At 49.7% G+C, this 16,375-nt stretch overlaps 1 protein-coding gene across 2 annotated transcripts in view; it reads left to right on the top strand.

Moving 5' to 3' along the window:
* Positions 1-16,375, top strand: part of Shrm (shroom) — a 483,537-nt gene that overhangs the window by 192,837 nt on the left and 274,325 nt on the right. For both annotated transcript variants that reach the window (XM_084602015.1, XM_084602016.1), the window contains one exon: positions 8,251-8,871. In XM_084602015.1, the coding sequence (XP_084458141.1) occupies positions 8,251-8,871 (621 nt within the window). The remainder of the gene's footprint in view (positions 1-8,250; positions 8,872-16,375) is intronic.

The following is a 16,375-nucleotide window of genomic DNA, read 5'->3' as shown; positions in this document are numbered from 1 at the left end:
TCCAAATCCAATGCTCGATAACCTCCTGTAAACACGAGCTGAGTAGTAAAGGAGGAAGTATGTCTCCTTTTCTAACATTATACCCGGTAGTGACCTGAATACTCTCTCAGCGGAGGACTATAGTGCGCAGTGACCGCAATCCTCCAAAAGGAAGCTTGTGCATAATTGCACTTAATAAAACTGGATGAGACCTCGTCATGTGAACCTAGCTTACACTATAGGTAACCTATAGTGTAAGCTGCCTATAGTGTATAGTGTGTTACCTATAGTGCAAACCAGTATGGAACTGTGAGCCAGTATAATACTGCATGCGGAATGCGGGAATAAACCGCAACGACTGTGACGAAGCTGAACAGTGGTGGACTGTTCTCTACACATGGTCTCCCCATTTGCAAAGTGCCGCTCATTACAGAAACTATATAATGACGCGCTGATCCGACACATTCCACCTCAACAACCATTCTTGCAATGCTATGCCGTCACTGCTACGCAGCTTCAGGCCTGCAGTGTATATTGCCTGAAATTGTATGCCACCCTCTATAAACCCGGCTATATTGGCGTCTTGGAATAGAAATGCTTGGTACGTCCGCCTGGCACTTCCGGCCACTGGTAGTGCTTTTTGTGTCAGTCCAATGGTTCGGGAATGCGGAGGCAACGATCGCTACTCGCACACATGGTACCGCAATCCTCGACCGGTACCGTCTCAAGGCATGACCTTGGGTTACCATGACCGAAAGTCGGAAACGGGGGCATCTCCAGAGTGCAAACGAGGCTATCGTCGAGAGAAGTTCGCGACATAGGAGAACACAAGCAAACAAGCATGCTCATCGTTCTTAAACTTCGTTACCTCTTAGTAAACAATCGCCGAACTGCAGTAGTTTATCCAGAGGATTCATAGAGTCGTGGGCGACCCGTTCGCTCGCCAATACTGTTACAAAGACAACGAATCGATGTACTGTGGCGCCGATGGTCCCAGCGCGGCGATTTAGGGCCGGCATACGTGCTCTTACCGGCCGGACCGGTTTTATACGTTTGAACCGCATCTTCTTCGCTAAGTTTTCTCTCCTTTCCGACCGGGCGCATACATTATGCAAATGACCAACTTCAAGGTCGCGGCAGCATCACCTCGCAAGAGTCCGCGAGGAGGATGCAGAGTGTGAAAAAAGATGCGCCAGTACTTGCTTCCTTCCGCAACGTGCAGAACAGCCCGCGGCCCCGCCATCTCCGCCTGTTCTAGATACGAGACATGGAGCGCGGCGAGAGAGCGTGCTGTCGGCGCATTCCTGGCGTGTACATACGCGCACCTCCTATCGCCTAGGCTTTTGTCTGCGCGGGCCGAAAACGCGATGCTCCACAGATGGCCGAGTACGGGCCAGACGGCGGTAACCGGTCTAACCGACCGACCAACCAACGCGCTTTGCTCCTGTACTTGGGTGCAGCGAGGTAGAAGCTGTGGCCTTGACCTGCTGGATGGGACAACGTGGACATCCATTCGCGAAAGAACCTCCGCCATCATCGGTCGCCCACGTTGGCCTGTCGGGTGGTCGCAGAGAGCGTTGTAGGGTTAACTAAACTCGCCAGTTGTGCTTTTAGAGGGGCCGAAAGAAATCAGGGGACTCGAGGCCACAGACAAGGCACAGAAGCATGCGTCGAATTCAGTTGCGAGTGCCTGTCCTATAGTGCGCGCTCCCTTTGTTTTGTTATCTGTCTTGGATTGCGCTGGTTTGTTCAGTCAAGGGGGTAGTGTACGGGATCGCCTCTCTGTACACGTTTCTAGCCCCACAATAGGCAGAGCAGTGCTTTCCAGTGCGAGCGGCCTTTTGAGGCACTGCTGCACGCAACTTTTTTGGAGGCGAGCGCATACACTGCTCTCCTCATGCCGGCGTTCCGTCTTCTGGCTCACTTGCTATCGTACCCCGTGGTGGCTGTATATCTGAAGCGGACAGAGGCTTGATCGTCACGTTGCGGCTTCGGGCGCGAACGGCAGCTTTGGGTCGGCCGGAAAAGAGCAGGGAGGTCCAGGAGTCCCCGAGTTGTTGTCCGTTATCAGGCCCTGCTTGTAACGCGGCCGTGCCTTGGCGTACCGTCCCGAAAGCATTCAGCATGCGGCGTCGACGTCGCCGCCCAAGAAGCGAAAAAGGTGCGAGGCGAAAGAATGCGACCCTGTGTGTGGCGACAAGACAAGCCGCGAACATCACGGGAAGGAGGAGAAGGGGAAGGTGGCTAGCACGGAGCAGGTCGAACTGCGCTCTGCAGTAACAGCCTTGAGATAAGAGGTCGGTATGCAAATAGCCTTAGGGATAGAAATCTTCGTCCCCTAGCTCTGGATGCCTCCTGCTCGAAGAGACATTGTATCTTGCAGCCTGGATTGAAGACATTTCTCTTCGCCTATTGGACGACTGCGGTTCACTTTGTGCCGGTCAGGTATCCCCTGAGATAAAATATAAAATGCTCAGGAAATCCCGATGCAATCGCGACGATTTGAGCCATCCAATTCATTCATTCATTCATTCATTGTTCAGTTCATAATGGAGGCAATGTCCTTTTTGGTAAGGACGTGGCGACTGTGAATCGACTGGCTCTATAGAAGATCTTAAATAGAGTAAACTGTAAACTTCGGCCAGTCGGTACGTATTCATGGCGCTTGTTCGTGCCTTTATTACGCCTCGTCCTTGGTGAGCTGTCGACGCTATATGATTTTTTTCTTTTCTTTTTTTTTTTTCAATGTCCAGTTTCTGCGGCGAAAAATGCATCTTTTTGATGTAGGAGAAAAGTCAATATACCCTGAAAGAATCTTATAATCAGTTTTTCTTTTTTACTATAATTTCACTTTAATAACCGAAGCACAAGCGCATGCAACGGAAACACTGTAACTTAATTTCAGTGAATGGGTGAATGAGAGCTTTATTTACGAGAAACGTTGATAGTTCGGGCGGAGAAAAGGTCGCTCTATATATAGCCTGCTATCATACATATCTCGCATGAAATCAGACGCGCAATTTTCTAGAGGAGAGATTGGGGTTGTAAAACGTTGTCAGCTATAAGCGGAACATGGTAGCTAGCACATATTCTCTGTGTCACACATAGTCTGGTCGATTTAGAACAAGTCGCCGGTCAGTGAAACTGACTTGTTCTTTTAGACACATACTTGCTGCTATGATTTCTACAGACGTTTAAAGACGCGGTAACTGTCTCACTTGTTTTCTGTGGACACCTCAACCGCGCCCGTAAGGGAAGGGCGGAAGGTGAGACTGAAAGTGGAAAGAAAGAGGAGCCGTAGTGGAGGGCTACGGAATAATTTTGACCACCTGGGGATCTTTAACGTGCGCTGACATCGCACAGCACACAGACATTTACTAATTTCAGAGTGCTATAATCATTTTATTGCTATATTGCAGCGTTATTTTGAGAAATGTAAGCCTCTATGCTTTTGAAATACGCTGCTGATGCGATGTATAACCTGTTGGCTGGCTGGTTATTTATTTCCCCAAATTTTGTGTCTGTATGGTAGTGCCCGCGTCCTTCCTAGGAATCACTGATATTTGGAGTAAACAAACAAACAAACTAGCAAGCAGACAAAATTTCATTCAAATTTAAAGGCTGTGCGGTGCGTTCATTGACGCACTAGCATCTTTTTTATAGTCGTACCAGAAACGTTTCGCAAACTCTGGGAAGCGTCTGAGTGTAATTTTTTCATATGCTGTATAACTCCTCCACAATTGTCGATATATCTCCAGATCTTCTTTCGGCACACTTCTATTTTCTGGATTTTCTTTTTCTTTTTCAAACGCGTCCAACTGGTTTTGTATGGTGGTCTAAATTACTCGGTGTGAGCGTGTATTATAAGGCTAACTTCAGCAGCAAAACTTTGGTATGCATCGAGAGCCTAGACTATTTCCATCAGCATGTTCATAATTGTACCTTGCAATATTTCGCAGTTGCTTCTCAATATATTCAACATACGCAGCTCATTGGTCTTCCGTGGCGATATTATATCTATTCGATGCGAACGAACGAAATACATTGCTTTGGTCATTCCTAATAACTTTGGCGTAACAGTAACTAACAATATCCCGTAGTTACTTCACAATTAAACGATGACCCAGAAAGCTGGACTTGCGCTTTCTGGAGTGAATATTATGCGATGGAGAAAGCATACCTTTGCGTTAATTATTATTATGAGACCGACTGCTCTGTAAAGGTCCACTCTACAAGATCCACCCCAAATAGGAAGTTTTCCAGGAGCTCGACATCAGGTGCGCCGCGGAGGTCTCCGCGAATTTCCACCATCACCATTGCAAGTAGGACGCAGACAATGCCAGCTACGAGACAAGGCTCTCATTAGCATCGCAGTGTGCGAAGGGCGGTGCGCGAGTGCAAGTAAGAGCCAAGCTCTGATGTTTCCGATGCGTGACCTCGCATGGCAACTTGAAGAGCGTGCGTTGATGGATCCCAGTCGGGACTCGCGAGGCCGAAGCGAGTGGGCACTAATTCCTGGCCTGCGGCGCAAGTCCTCGATTGACGGCTCTCCACTCGCAGCCCGCCTCCGTGCGCTCGTTTTGGGTGCCGCGCAGCACATGGAGCGGACGTGCTCGCACCGCAGCGTTTGTATCACTCGCAGTACTCGCGAGTGACCATGATGATTGTTAAGTGTTCATTGTCGTCGGGCAGCTGAACACGAGGTCGCTGGATCGAATCTTGGCCGCCGTGGCCGCGTTTCTGTTCAGGCGATGTTCAAAAACTGCATAGTTTTGCGCCATGTCGGTGCATGTTAGAGGGCCCCAGGTGGCCGAACGTTCCACCGTGGCGCCTCTTTCGTTTTTTTTCCTGAACTTTTCCTCTCAGCTCATCGCCCATGAAGCGGCCGAGGCGTCAGCCGAGAAGTTACAGACTCTTTCTTTTCTCCACGAAAAAGTTTGCAGCGTTCGCTTTACTTCAAGAGCAAGACACTTCGGCACCGCGCTCGTCAATAGAGTGTTACTTGCGATGTCTCACTGACACTGAGAAGAGGGAGGTTATTTCATATAAAGGAACAAATGAAGCGTGAAGGAAGCGGTTCGCTTAGCTAAAAGTCTAACCGCATTTAACTACCACTCTTTTACCACGTATAACTTTCATAGGTTGCTGTATGCTACAGGTGGTTTCAGTTTGGTTTCGTTCATATAGGGCTTAACGTCCTAAAGCGGCTCAGGATAAGTGGGCGCCATAGTGGAGGGCTCCGGAAATTGCCACCACCAACACAGTACACAGGCGCCCTTGCTCTCAATCTTCGAGCACACTAAATATGAGCTACCCGGTGGGGTAGACGTGGGTTTAGCCTCGCGATGTTTCTACCAGAAATTTTTCCACAGCAGCGACGTTTAGATATTTATTAAATATGACTGTTTCTCGCACGTTTCTGTGACTCTGCCTATTTCTGTCGCCACTCGCACAAGCAAGCTGAATGTCAACTGCCACACATTTGAAGTCCAGTTCACTGTCCTCAGGGAATTTATGAAGATGGCTAGCCTGCTACCATGCATTGTGTGTTTACTCAAAATGCATGTTTTCCCCACTAACACTTTTCGGCTGATAAGTCGGCGGCACTTAACAAAATATTTGCGAATGGCACATTTGCTTGCCTCAGAGGCACAAGAAGGGGATTTTAAAAGTTTTAAGCACCGTTGTGCATTAGTTATATTCTTGGTTCGGGTTTCTTTCTGGATGCATTAAGGTAAAAAAATTGGGGGGCTTAAACATGGCTTGAACCTAGTGATAGAACGAAAGCTGCGAGCGTTGCAGCGAATTTTTCCGCGGATACCTGGATTTAATGTGCCGCCGTCACAACGTTCGAACGAACGTTCTGTCCTAGGAACTTGCTGTTGTCGTTCGCCTCTGCCAAGTACCGAGATATCAGTTTTCTTCCTCTTTCTTCCTCCAACTCGTGGTCCAGCGCTCGGTCTATACCACGTGACAGTTGCGTGGCACGGGGCCACTGTGCCACGCCGACGGATTGAAAACCTAATGCAATGTAGATTTCGCTACAAAAAGCGATAATAATTAGAAAAAAAGCGCTTGCTCGAGCGCAGTTAAAGGCAAACCTAGCTTTTGTATGCCCCGAAAGGTGAACTCCCGTAGATCATAGCTCGCGCCTGTTCGTACGCACAGCCTGTCCATTTCATCCAAGGGGGGCGTGCTTGGCTCCGTGTTCCCCCTTACGGTTCGGATGCGTCAGTAGGTGAGACGTTGTGTTTGAGACACATGTACGATGGGAGAGGAGGGGGAGGGGGGGGGGGGGGGTAGGCGAAAGCCGTACAAGCCAGGCGGCGCCGCCGTTTCGTACGACTTCAAAAGGGCCGCCTCTAGAGGCATCCGCGCCGCCTGGCCAGATTTACAGGCGTTCGGAGAGAATTCCTGCTTAGCACACACTTCTGGCTTTTTTTTGTTCTACTCGTTCTCTCGGTGTGTGTTGCGCGCGTTTCTGGCTGCAGACGCGTCGCGGCACGAAGCGATGCTGACGCCGCGCCGCATTACCGTATGGGCGTTGGCGACTACTCGACCGAACCCAACAGCGACGACGACCGTCTGCTCGTTGGCTGGCCCGCCGCCATCTTTGACGCCACGGCGGACGGCCTCTTTGTCCGGCGAACAGAAATCCCCTCGGGAATGCTCTTCTCTCCGGGTTATATGGCCCATTAGCGGCGATGGAAAACTGTTCCGACACTGCGTCGACTGCGTGGTCCATTGAAAGCGCCGTGAGCGATGGCTTAGGTTGAAGACGCTTTGAGGACAGCCGCCGAGTCCCCTCTCTCTGTGGCGCTGTAGATCATGCGTGCGTCGAAAGAGGAGGAGGAAGGGACAAGAAAGTCGGTGGAACGAAGAGACACGTGTTTATACCTGCGCGGAAGCAGCCACAGCAGAGCGTAATGGCGGACGATATCGCGGGCACCGCCGCGGGTGGTCCTTCAATCCGGCTGGTTTCACTCTCGGAGGGAAAGGCCGCTTATCTCGCGCGCGCCTTTGTAGGGCGACGCCTGGTGTTCGTCGCGCGTTGCGAAAGCTGTGATGCGATTATATTCATTTTTCTTTTGTGCATGGAAGCGAGGGAACTGTGCCGCGATGTCACAGGGCACTATGGTTCTCCCTTGTGCTGGTACTGATAAGTAGGGCACAGTTGCAGAAGCCACAGCAGGGCAGTTTGCAATGGTAGCGTAACGTTCACCCGTTACCTACCGTGAGAATCGTTCGCTCTGTCTTTCTCGCTGGATGCTCCGCTACAGCTGTTACTCTTACTTCTTAACGTACAAATTGCCGCCTGAAATTGCAGGCAGACATTGAACTGCTACCTTCTTTTTTTCTGAAACCTGACCTATCATCACATACTTGCGCACGCTGCTTTGAAGATTCAAAGAGCTCTTTTTGATGACTTTGGTGCCCTGAGAGCCTCCAGCCTACAGTGAATCCTGAATTCATTGCGTTCGGGTATCTCTAATACAGTCAAACCTGGCTAAGCAATGCCACTTCATTGCTTTTTACCCCCCAATAGAAAAACGGCTGCTGTGGCCGGGATTTGGACCCGCGACCTTGGGTTCAAGTCGAGCGTCCTAACCACTGAACCACCGCGACAGGCTCAGTGATTAAGACGCTGGACTTCTTGGAATGGGTTTTGCTGAGCCCGCCACGGTGGCTGTGTGTTTAAGGCGCTCGACTGCTGAAACCAAGGACGCGGGATCAAATCTCAGCCGCAACGACCACTTTTCGATGAAGGCGAAACGTTGTAAAGATGTTCAGCTGCAGGTGTGGCAGCATTTGTGTCATTGCATCGCATACAGGTGCAACTGAATAGGTTATCAGCGCGAATCGATGCGCTGGTAACCTCGGCTAAACAATATATGTAGCTTTTTACTTGAAGGCTCACACATCTGTGCGCGTTGTTCCTCTCCTACGCATTGTTTGTTTCCGAATAGAGAGATAGTTAGCAGCGCATGGCCATGCACCACCCACATAGGCGAAAGCCGTAGTCTCCTTGCGAATACAACTTCGCAATTTCAATGCCGCTGAAGCGAACGGCTTTTAATTATTTGATGCGAAGTCGCGATTGCTGACGCTTCAGTCGCAAACATGCTCTAGATCACGATTATAATAGTTTACTTATTTGATTGTTTTGTTTTTAGTTTCACGATTATCTAAGGAGGTACTTCGTGGAAAATGCGCTGAGGAAGACACGAACGAATTCCTGACGCTGGCTTTTTCCCCTCTTTGCTTTCGCAGGAACGGGGAGTCACCGCCTTCGTCGGGCGCCTCGCCCCGAGAGAGCCTCTGGCAGAAGGCCTCTTCGTTGCGGCAGTCGCTGAGAGGCCGGAGCAGTCGCCATGAAGGCGCCCCGGGCACCTCGTCGTCTTCTAGCCGGAGGCCGGCCTCGCTCTACCTGGCCGACTCCTCATCGTCGCGCTGCTCCAAGTCGCGCCAGTCGTTGCGTCGCGAGTGGGGCTCGCAGCGGGACCTGTCGCGCGACAAGCGACACGCGATCTCCCCTCCCACGCACCCGAACGCGGCCTCACACCAACAGCAGCACCAGCAGTCCGGCGGCGAGACAGGGTCGGACCAAGAGGCGGATCGCGCGTGGTCTTCGACGTGGACCTTGCCGGACAGCGCGCCGCTGCCGCCCAAGCAACGCTCGCCGCGAAAGTTGACCAAGGACTCGGGCTACGAAACGAGCGGCGGCGCTCACGGTGAGCCCGACTATGTGAACAGGGAATGGGTTGCCCGCGTGCCCAGTCCACCGCCGCCGCCTCTGCCGCCACCGCCGTCGTCTTCTGGAGGAGTGGCTTCTGGGACCGCTTCGGGACCGCCCAGCATCGGAGCGACTAGTCCCGCCGGCGCAGGCCCAACGTAAGTTGTCTTTCAGTGTCTTACAATTATTTTTTCTCAGCGTACACCCCAGTAAATGGCGCCTCGACTGCTCCATGGCGGGATTGTAAAGAACCTTTTATTATTACTTTGTTTTTCTGATCTGGCGCACTGGCCTTATCTGATTAGCACCAATCCTTCTGTAATTCGCATTATTGCAAGCTATACGAGCAGAAATCACGTGAGACCGGATACAGCGCTGCTCCTAGCAGCGGGAAACGAATCGGTGTGCGCTCAGGCATATGTAGAACAGTAAAAGTGCCATAAGCGTCAATCAGACTTGTGCACTCACGACGAACTTAATCCGAAACGACGGAGCGAACAGCAGTGACTATACCGCTGGCTCCGTGCAGCTACAAGAGCATGCATTAATTAAAAATAAAACTGGGGCACAAGAGTGCAGGTAGGCGCCTTGTCTGGTCGTATTGATATCTAGTTGCTGGTTCGTGCTTTTGTCGCCGCACGAAGCCCAGCCACCTTGGACGGAACTCCATTTGAGGTTACTTTTCCGCTAATACATGCAGACCTGGTTGCTGCAAGAAACAAAACCTGACGGCCCAAGAAGTGGCGGGGGGGGGGGGGGGGGGGGATATGAAGATTATTTGAGCCGTGGATACGACATTTCCAGTGTGGGATGATGCCTGGATATAAGCCACGTGCCATTTAGTTTATAGTCATTACCACTGCCACCGAATTTCTGCCCACTTCCTATTGTTATCAGTGTTATATGTGCCCGATTATCAGCTTATTAATCTATAATGCTCCTGGATCAGTAAACTTCAATTCAAAGCCAGTGCCATACATCAAGAACAGCGCACTCTTTGAGCCTTTAGCCCATCATGCATATGAAAACAGGAAGCCACACCCGGAGACAAGCACCGTTAGAAAGGGGGGGGGGGGGCTATTTTTCTCGAAGTAAAGCAGGGCGCGGGCATTCTCCCAGACACCTTTGTCTTCCTTGTCGCCAGCGCAGCTTCCGGCCGTACCGGGCGCGCGCTCGTAGTGGACCTTTTCTTTGATCCGCGCAGTTTGCACAATCGATGAGCGCTCATCGACTGTCCTGCAACGGTCTCGATTACGGCTACTTACCACCTCGTCGCCGCTCTTTTCTTCCTCATCAGCGGTGCGTGCAATTATGCGCCGCGCGCACCGTTCAGGAAGCGCTTTTAGTCTTTTCTCCGCGCTCGCCTAGCGGGACACTAGACCTTTGCCAATTAAGTCGAGTCCCTTTATTCCGGGCTCGAACAATGGAGCGCGCCGTCTGGTGGCGCTATCTGCTGGCCCAATCAGCCGTGCATATGGGGTGGGCGGTGCGGGCACACGGCCGTTACACATGCGGGGCAATCATCCGCCGTGGCGCCCGCCGGAAATGAACTGATTGGCTGGAAGGCCGCGTGCTGCGGGAAAAAGAGAAAAAGGTTCGCCAGCAAGAAATTAATAAATGCCCGAACTAGACTGCAAGATACGTTTTCCATCTGGTCAGCGTCTTCTCTCGGCCCCGGTTAGCTAACCAGCTCGGGAGAAAGAATATTTTGCGTTCCGTCGTTCTCGCGCTCGCCTTTGCGCTCGCCCTCGCGCTGGTCTCAAAGAAACGTGGTGTAGAATGGATGTGGCTCATTGTGTCCTGTTGATCTTGGCTAATCGCCTTCCACACTTTGTTTCGTTGGGAAGTGTTGTCGATTGCGAGCGTGTGTGCGCGATAGGGTGCAGCACCGGCGAAGATTTCCGCACGTATGCCCTCGGATCAGCTCTTTGTTTGTGGTCGTATATAGCATCAGGATGCGTTCGAACTCCGGCGATCGCTTCAGCGTCTCATTGGGGCTATTCAGAGCTGAAAGACACTGGCAGATGCACTCATAGAGGGAACAGAGAGGAGCTCCACCTGGGAGGCACATATATATCGGCAATAACTATTCATTCTTTCTCTTTCTCTCGTAAAGAGAGGGAACAAAGAGGAGCTCTTTATGCGGCCAACACAGCATATGGCAAGAGAGTACCTTACTCCTTTTATTAGCGCGAATTTATAAAAAAAAAAAAAAAGAAAGAAGGACAAGTGTGGGCAGCCTTGTCGAGAAATGCTAGCGTTACTTGATTTATTTTTCAACGCTGTAATAGAACACATCTGAAATCCCCGAAGACATAAATCCGCACAACATGCGGCGCTAGAACTTTTGTCGTCGTTTCTTAAACCTTGCTTTCTTCAGGGCAGCCCAAAGTGCTCGACTTTGACGCTCATAAGGCTCATAAGGCTAATAATAATAATAATAATAATAATAATAATAATAATAATAATATTATTATTATTATTATTATTATTATTATTATTATTATTATTATTATTATTATTATTATTATTATTATTATTATTATTATTATTATTATTTCATGAACTAGGGTTAATAGGAAGGCTAAAAAAGATATACTTTAGAGCGCGAGACCGCCTAAAGTCACTTTGCATATTCTATTTCTTACATGAGGAGGCTACACTGTGAGAATCTTTGTGAACTGCCTTACACTAGTCTGACCAGAATACTTTTAACTCGCCTGTTACTGTAATGGCCGTGATCAGTTTGTCGATATCTTATCTGTCGTAAGAAATAGTTAATCTGTCCTTGATTTTTAATTCATATGCTAATCAACTGCCACTTCGGAAGTGTGATGACCCTTCGTTTTTGGAGGTGATAATCGATAGCGTTTTCCAGAAACGTATCGTCCGGCAAAAAAATCTCTATGTAGGTATGAAAAACATTTTATCACGCCACAATTTCATGGGATCCCCCATTTCTGGCTTAGTTTGCAGCATTACGTGCTCTTTCCGTAGTAGTCCTCATGTGTAGCATTTTCTTCCGAGAACAGAAGCAAATAAAAGAAAACGGAAACAAAGCTTCCACATTGTTCGGCGCAGAGATGGCCATCACTGGTATTCAGGGCTTAAGGGCCATGCGCACTTGCGAGCCGCGAAGGGCGTGTGACCATCTGTCGCATGCGATCAGGACGGCGCTCAGCTTGCCCGATGTTCGCTTTCACAAATTGGTCCCGTTCGGAACGAGGCTCTGTCTTGACTGTTCACCAGCAACAAGAAGCCGGATGCAAAGCTAACTTGAGTTCACTTCAGCAGAGCCGCCGAGTAGTTAACTGGTTTGCGACCAGGAGTCGCAAAGCTGCAAGATCGAGCAGTGCTCGGACAGCCTGCTACTGTCGCTTTTCGACCATTGCGACCATTTGTGACAGTCGCTTCTCTACCAAAACGGTCGCGCAACCTCCGCGAATCCCAAGTGTGAACAGGCCTTTAGCGCTGAAGTGTCGGTAGAGACATTTTACGTTCTTTTTCTCTGTCAAATGTATAACGCACCAAGGCTATTGAACTGTAGATAGAATTACCATCCGGCGCCTCTGCCTTTCTCGCTAATTTCCCTCAACACGTAGACTAACGTGATCTTCGTACCCGTTCCTTCTGCAGCTCTGGGGCCTGCGACGCTACAGCTGTTTCGCTTGCGACTCGCACTGATTGCGTCTCCCGCAGGCGATGATGACTCGCTGATTTATTCCCAGGTCAGGCTGCTTAACCATTCACGCGGCTCCCCATGCCCGCTTTATAGCAGACTCGATCGAGCTGGTCCAAGCGCGGCGTGAGTAGCGTATCTAATCTCTCGGGGGAACGTTAACGGCCAATTAAAACACCGACATCAGGGGAGAAGGGAAGCCATTAAACCGGCCCGCGTATCGCCCTTTCCTCGTCGTACCCGTCGTGCGCGCAACGCTTAATCCGTGGCACCCGCCGCCGCTATTTCGCCTCGCCCTCTCTCAATTCTCCTCGGAAACATGCTCGGAGGTGCTCCCCCGTCAATTATTGATCCGTGCGGGGGTTGGCACGGGTGCTAAAGGTTGTCGCCTCCACGTCGCTACTCTCCGGCAGCAGGTCCGGTGGCGCCGTTTGACCGTCGGGGAAGAAAACGCAAACAGTAAAAAAGGAGGAATCCTTACAATTTCTCTTCCCCCCCCCCCCCCCCCTCTCTTTTTCTCTCTCTCGCCTCACTCACCTGGGTACATACGTTTGGCCGGTACTTCCGTCTTGTCCGTAAAGGGCGAAATGGTCGTGGACGGTCTTTTGTTTTTACCTTATACGTCCAGGCTGCAACTGCGACGTTCATGAGTGAAACATAGAATTCCGGAAACATCACTGGTTAAGTTTAGTGTAGCTTCCATGAGTAACAGTTCGTGTATTCGGGGTGGAAAGGAGGTTGAGGGCGGCCGATGTCATTTGATGGAGCGTCAGCGGTTCTTATTAGGAATGCAGCAGACACGTGTAACGAGAGGAAGCTGACAAGGAAACAAAAAAGACAGGCAGCGCAGAAGAAACAAGGCGGGGGAAAAGGCTATGCGCTGAGTGAACGTAGAGTATGCACTGCGCCGCATGAAGCATGAGTATGAGTGCCATCGTGTGACAGAGTGAGCCGTTCGCGAGGCTTACGTAAATAATGAAGCTAGTCTTTGTTTTTGTCTACGAAAAAAAAAAAGCGTAGATGCCCGAATTGGATTACGCAAATCGTATGTTCGCTCTAATTTGTCTCCCGAAAAATAATATAGAGAGAACGTCTATCTTTTAAATACCTATTGTGGTTTTTTTAATGAATATGTTAAGGACAGCTCCTGATTAGAGACTGGTGCACTGATAAAAAGAGGAGAGCTAGAGCGAGTGGGGCATCTAGACTTTCGCTGGGGTCGAACCAGACCAGCCGCGAGTTGGCTTTCTCCGCAGTGTTCGTCGCGTGGGGAAGCTAGCGAAAAAGTACACGTGCCCTCACCCGCCGTGCACGTAGCCCCTCCCTCATAACTTAACTAAACTGGAGGAGGTATCACTGAGAAGGATAAGAGCTGGGGCGGCCCTTACCCCGTCGGCAACATGCCGATGGGAATCTGAAGACATCGGACCCCACCACATGCCCGAAGTGTTCCACACCAGCTGTAGAGGTGGATGTTCGCCACCTGCTGTGGACTTGTGCAGGGACGAGGGCGTCAAGGACACGGATTATCCAGGAAATAGTTACATGACTTTCTATAGTATGCTTTATGGCAAGTTAGCGAAATAAAAAATAAAAATGATCCCACGAAATGTGCACCTATGATATAAAGTTCCAGATATTGCCGTTCCGCCCATAGTCGGGCATGCTGCACTTCATAACGTTTATGAAAAGGGTTTATTGCGCTTTGCTCAGTTTCGATTAAAGAGCGTCAGCATTCGTCCAAGTGCCTTCCATTTGGTGTCAGCTCTCCATCAGCTTTCCCCAGTCTTTCGAGTTTGCAAGTGTCCTGATGAAGACGACGTCGGGAAACGCTTTCGGAGTCCTAAATGGTTTGCTCCATGTTCACCGAAACTGTCTTGAATTTGTTTTGAACATTGAAAAGGAGGTAGGGGGAGGAGGAGGGGGATGAGGGGAGAGGGGTGACGGTCAACGTAGCTCTTCAATGAAAATTTCTTGCTCGGGAAAGAGCATCGTCTAATCTCTTAAAATGACGCTTGGTTGTAATCAGCATTCCGGCCCCGGGGGAGTCATCTCTAAGGGCGCAACTATTCTAGTCCTGTACGTTCGTGTACCGGCCGTTCTTGACAGAAAGAGGTCACCGCGGACTGGAGAACAAACACGAGTCGATGGCGCCATAGCTAGCCGAGTTCGATACAAAAAACATTCTCAGACAGGCCGCGTAACATATAGGATAGGTAGTCGGCGGCCCCTTTGATTGAACACTATAGAGAGTGTACGGAAACGGAGATCGGAGGGGGTCTTGTGAGGAGATAAGGAGATAAGATAGGAAGCACTTATGGGGTAATGTGGTCGCAGCTGACTCAGGATAGGCTGGAAGTGGCGATTACTGTTGAATTACTTCGTCCTTCGATGAACGAACGATAACGAGCAGGGATAATAACCACGGTGCCACGAACCGTCTCAAGTCTCAAGTCACGCAGCGTCTTAAAACAAAAGCGATTTCTTTGCAGCAATGCTCCTCTGTGGCCGTGATTTGATGCACAGCATCCGTGCTAGTCGTGATAGGCAATGCGCATTTCTCACGCGCTGCGCCCAGCATTATACACATATCATTAATCTCACTACACTGCAGTAGTGCCTGAATTTTAATGCGGCCATCCGGACGTAAACGGCCGAATATTGCGGTCAAGGCACTTTTTCGTCGCGGCTACACAGAGGCGCCTCGCTTCTCGCGCGTAACTCCGGCAGGGATTCATAATTGCTTAATGACAATAATTCCCACTTTTAAAGTCTCTTTGTCAGTGATATATAATCTCGCGTCCGTGCTATGCATACTACCTACGCACAGAGGTGCGCGAGAGTGTTTCAATTGAGAGTCGGCCCTGAAAGCTCCTTCAACGTAGACTAACGTGGAATAATCATAGCTAAGGCGAATCAGCAATGGGGAACGTTTATAGGCCTACGAAGGCTTGGCGTGCTTTGCAAAAACCTCGAAATCGCGTCACTGCAGACTGCATTCCTTGTGCCTAAGCCGTAATATCAGCGAAAAGTTATAAAAATATATATTTTTTTTCATGTTCCTGTATTCACATTTTACCAGACCCGTTCAGATTGTTGCGCGCACCACGCAAATGCATTGTACTCCATTTTATGTTGATACGGTAAGCAAAAAATAAAAATGCTGGACGTGGCTAATTTTCTATAACTGGTAAGGGTAGTCGAACGGCTTAGACGGGATCTATACAGGTCGTGAAAGGAAGCCGCCAGCCCAGAGTTATCTAACATTCAAAGTGAATAAATTGATTTGAATTGAACAGGCAACGGTTTTTCTGAATGGTCTTATTCTTTTTTTCTTTTTCGGCGGAAGGATTAGCGCATAACCGCTTAAACATTGGCAATATATCGGCATGTTCAAAGGGTTGACCCAGGATATTTCGAATTATTGGCTATATCAAACATACAGATTATCCGCGCTCCTGCAAGCGCCGCTTCTCCTTCTGGCTCTCTTCGCGCACTTTAGCGCAAGGAGGCGGATCGGCTACGTGACGTTCGGAACCGGCTGACAGCGCTATGGTTGGGTAACTTTTGATGCGAACGTGGGGAGTGTTCGGTCTCGTGTATTGATTTTCCGCGCAACACCAGTGTAATGCTGTGAAGCCAGCCTTACTACAGCTGAACCTCCGTCTTCGCATGGTGAGCTTCGTTACTGAAGGCTTTGTGGAATATAACTGCAGATTAGTTTTAATTATACATTGTTTCTATATTTACTGTACCATTACGAGCATTATATCTATTACGATAAGCTGTAGCTATCCCCAAGGTACCGCTGCTGCTTCTATACGAAGCTGTGTATTCCAGCAACGCCCATAAAGCAGTACCTCAGTGAGCGGGACGTAGCTATGAAAAGCGTTTGGTTTCATTGTATTCTTGCTTTTGGGTTACGCGTAAGTTTAGCCGTTGCCTTTTTGTGTGAACCGAATTACCAATGTATCAAACTCTTT

This window comes from Amblyomma maculatum, chromosome 4 (genome assembly GCF_055883805.1).
Source record: "Amblyomma maculatum isolate TAMU_Amacu chromosome 4, ASM5588380v1, whole genome shotgun sequence".
Taxonomy (NCBI): domain Eukaryota; kingdom Metazoa; phylum Arthropoda; class Arachnida; order Ixodida; family Ixodidae; genus Amblyomma; species Amblyomma maculatum.
This window is presented reverse-complemented; position numbering and strand designations above follow the sequence as displayed.